Source organism: Malus sylvestris, chromosome 2 (genome assembly GCF_916048215.2).
Source record: "Malus sylvestris chromosome 2, drMalSylv7.2, whole genome shotgun sequence".
Taxonomy (NCBI): Eukaryota; Viridiplantae; Streptophyta; class Magnoliopsida; order Rosales; family Rosaceae; genus Malus; species Malus sylvestris.
Genome location: NC_062261.1, coordinates 29,007,680 through 29,012,226, shown reverse-complemented (window position 1 = coordinate 29,012,226; position 4,547 = coordinate 29,007,680). Strand labels below are relative to the sequence as shown.

General features: G+C 34.0%; 1 protein-coding gene across 1 annotated transcript; it reads right to left on the bottom strand.

Moving 5' to 3' along the window:
* Positions 1-216: 216 nt before the first annotated feature.
* On the bottom strand, positions 217-888 carry LOC126602848 (E3 ubiquitin ligase BIG BROTHER-related-like). Its single transcript, XM_050269691.1, has one exon. The coding sequence runs from the start codon at positions 886-888 to the stop codon at positions 217-219; it is 672 nt and encodes a 223-aa protein (XP_050125648.1).
* Between the last annotated feature and the right edge of the window lie 3,659 nt (positions 889-4,547).

The window sequence follows — 4,547 nt, the reverse complement described above, 5'->3', positions numbered from 1 at the left end:
GATTATAGGCAGTGGCATTCACTCTTCTGATATCGTAAGTATATATTATTGGAAAACAGATAGATATGGTTTCAGCAATAAGAAAAGGATACCGCAACTAAAGGAACAACCAACGCATCAAACTTTCAGATAAATTGCACAAATTAACATCAAAACAAAACAAATGCATGTCGAGTGAACCATGAACTAAAAGCCCTCGGTGGCCAAATTAATCACTTAATTTTTTGTTCTTATTTCGGAAGGCATGGCGAAGCGGCACAGTGGGCAAACCCTGCTTTTCTCCAACCACTCAACAATGCAATCCTTATGGTAAAGATGCGAGCAGGGCATGCGAATTGCTTGCGAACCAACCTCCATCTCCTCCATGCAAACCGAACACGCCGCAGATACTTCCACCCTGGCCCTCTCTAGCTTCTCGATCGATGACTTACTTGCAGGCACAAATTTAGGGTCATCCGTCACCAAGCCTTCAAATACATCATCAACAACAACAGTGATGAACGCTGCCATATGAACAAACATGCCATCACTATAAGGTCTAGAATCAGTTTCAGCGACTAGGGATTCTTGTACTATTTTTTCCACCACGGAGTGGCAAATCTGAGGAGGGACATGCAGGAAAGAAACTAAAGCTTCAGCTAGGGCAGCCCTTGACTTGTCTTCATCCATCAATAAATCGAGTTCGAGTTCCTCGGAGTAGGTTCCTTCGTAGTGTTCACCGTCGTCCTCGTCCTCGGAGTACAAGGCTGCAGGCTGACTTGAAAATATTATGGCCCTGACAACCAGCAAGAACTGGGTGCGCGGCAACTCGTTGTCAGGTTCAAAAACCTCCAAGTGCCTCACTTGGCAATGGTATCCCACCACTTGCCGATCACTTTCACTTTCCATCGGTGGATCACAAAAAGAAATTTAAGAAAATTAAGAAGAAACTAAGAAGCTGAGAGATGGAATTAATTAGTACGCTATTTCTAGTTCTTCCGAAAGCGAATTAATACGTGAATTACTTGAGCTATGAATCATAATCCACCTACCCACCTATATATATATATATACACGCGAATTTCCTTGTTAGGGTAGGAATCATATTTCCAAATGAAACCAGGATTCTGAAATAATAATAAAAAAGAGTGACTTTGGATGTGGTAGCTATTTATCAACGTTCTTTGATTGAAACCTGGTTGGTTTTCGGTTTTTTATTGAAGTCCTTAAAATTAATGCAATAATGTATTTCTATGTAGGTTATTATAATTTTTAAATTAAAATTTGATATTTGTAGTTATTTATCTTAATGAGATTTTAAATAAAATCCATAATTTGTTGAAAATATTTAAAAAAAATTATACTTAAATAAAAAGGAAAACTAATTAAAATGGGTTGAAAACTTTGAGTTTTAACGATAAAGACAAAATAAAGGGTAAAGTAAATAGTACCAAGATTGACTTTTTAGTGTAAAAATATGGTTTTGTGTTAAAGTGAACAGTACCAGGAGCTTTTCGTTAAAGTTCTCATTGTTTTTTGTTAAAGTAAGCAGTGCCGGGAGCTTTTTGTTAAAGTTTCCTAAATAAAACCCATAATTTGTCATTACTTATATTAATGACATTTTACATGCAAAAAATTGGTAATTTTTATATTATACATTTTACATACAAAAAGTTGGTACATTTTATACAAAAAAAGGTGATACGTTTTATATAATAGGTACATTTCATATAAATAAAAAAACAATGGGTACATTTTACACAAAAGAGATGGTACTTACAAAAAAAAAATATTGGTACATTTTACATATAACAAAGTGGTACATTTTCAAGGACAAATGGGTACATTATTAATAAATTATGGGTACAAATAAAATATCAAAAAAATATGAGTACAAATAAAAATTTGAAAAATATGGACACAAAAAGAAATTAATATATGGATACAAATTAAAACTGAATAGAAAATTGGCACAATTTAAAAAAAAAAGGTTGCAAATTAAAATGGGTACAAACTAGAAATAAAAATATATGATACAAAATTTAGCCATAAATATAAATATATCAAATGTAACGTTCCTAACACTAAATGAATAATTTAGAAATAAAATTTAATTATATTGATATGTAAAATATTTTATTATTGAAATAATTAATTATGTTTATTAAAACCAAGGGACCTTTATTTTTTGCTTACATCGATATTTTTACAATAAGAGGAGGGAGAGTTCGGCAAAGTCACACAATAAGCAGCGTAATTTGGTATTGAATTCGTCATCCACGATATTTGAACCTAAAACCTCTCACTTTTAAACAAAGAGCAATACCATCAGACCGTAGTACTGAGAGATTAAAATTGAAAAGGAATAAGGTTTCATTCAATCAATGAAGTTGAAAAAAACATGATGAGAACCTAATTTCTTCAATAAAAAAAATATATTAACGTAAAGGAGGAGGACTAGGGTTCCTTATTTCCTTAGGATTACTAGGCTGTCAATAAAGTTATGAGGGTATTATAGTAATTATGCAGCGAAAAAAAAAATTAGAAACTTTTGTAAAATGTGTCCATCGTAGAGAATCTAAGTATAACTGAATCTATTATCAATCGCTCTTGTGTAATTAAAAAAAAGGCCAAATTACATTTACACCCTTTAAATTTAGGGTAATTTTCTAAAAAAAAACCATGACATTTGAAATTTTTTCACATTGTGCTTTGAGGTTTTAAAATTGTATAAATTTATACCTCTTGTATGTTTGAACCATCTCATCCTCCATTAGATTGATAAGTTTTTTCATCAATATGATGCAAATATGACTTACACGTCAGCTTCATGTACAAGCCACATGCTTATCATGTCATTAATTTAATGAAAGATCAATTAGTTATTCAAATCAAATGCTAAAATTGATACAATTTCATTATCCTATGGTGTAATATGAGAAAAATGGTTACCCTTTCAAAAATCATTATATTTTGAAGGCAACAACAGCATTTCTAGATAGAATAGACAGAAGAATATGAGCCAGTTAATTCAATTCGGAGAAGTTAAAGATTGGACTTAAGTTGCATACAGTGGCGAAGCTAGGATTTGTCGAGGGGAGGGGCGAAATTCAAAAAAGTGCAATCGAAGCGATTGCTTTCACATTAGAGAATGAAAAGTTTTGAGTCAACACTCATAACATAAAACAGTCTCTCTACCAAAGTTGTTGTAAGTGGTAATATCAAAGCCATGTAAGAAGCTAAAATTTGTTAGGATTAGATTTTAAAAAATGTTATGCGCTAGTTAAGCAGCAGACTGGGGCCTAGCAGTTAGGCGTCTAGGCGAGATTTAGGCAGGAGCCTAGATTAATTTAAATGAATTTCTTTTATCTATAATATAAGCATTAAACAATATTTATATTATTATTATTTTGGGATGGGTAAACAGGGTGTCGCAGAAAGGATAAGAACAGTGGTGTCAGTACATTCAGTTTTAAGAGAGAAAAAGCAAACAAAAGGTTAGCATTGCCAAACGACACTGTTTGGTATAGGGAATATCAAACCTTCATCTTCTTCGCAAGCTCCGCCGGTCTGCAGCTACTGTGTGTTTTCTCTCTAGATTTTGTTCTCCAATAAAAAAGAAAAAAGAAAAAAAAATCCATCTTTGCTATGCAGCAGCATAAACCAAATCACCGGAGCGGGAGTTCTCATTTTCGACGAGAGCGGGGGGGGGGGGGGGGCTGAACTAGCGCTCCTAGGCATGTTTTCCGGCGAAAGGAGGGACGGCCGCCACTCCTCGCCCTCACCTAGCTTCGCCACTGGTTGCATATGCAAGCATAAGTACCCTTACGTATGCAAGCTCAAATTTTAAATTAAAATTAAATCCACCTTAGTGAAAGCACTAGAAAACTATAGTAATTCTAATAGTATCACACATTACAATAATACGTAGCTTTGAGCACATTCAATTGAGTGGTAGTACAATGATGCTTTTTTTTATTTTTTATTTTTTTTCCGAGTGAAAGTTGCTCGTTTCTCGTCCTTCAAGCAATTTTAAAATTCTAAGAATGACCCCTTGTTCCTTGATTTTCATATAAAGAACACGATGAGCATAAATACCCTCTTTAATTTCAATTATAAAAATGAAACCAAATATAATCTTATGAAAACTTATCTATCATCAAAAGAGGATTAATGAAACTAGTTGAACAAAACTAGTTTTCAACTGGAATACTTTTGTTTCTTAATAGGGAACTTCCGATTTCTTAATAGGAAACTTTCAAGACTCCTCCACAACGGGAAGAAGTTCTTCCCATTCCCCCGCGGGAAGGGGGGGGGGGGGCGCAAATTAAGATCGAGTCTTGCCAAAACCGGATTTCCTTTTTGTGGACAAAACACTTCCGACGCTTTAAAAAATGGTTCACCCATTTGATTTGACAGTATTCAGTTCACCGATATCCATGGCGTTTAAACTATCTCCATATCTTGGGCATCCATCTTCTCAAAGATTACTACTTCCCAATCTGTTATTGTCAACTTTAGTAGGTCACTTTGAAAGGAAAAACACAAAGGCAGTAAAAACTCGATCG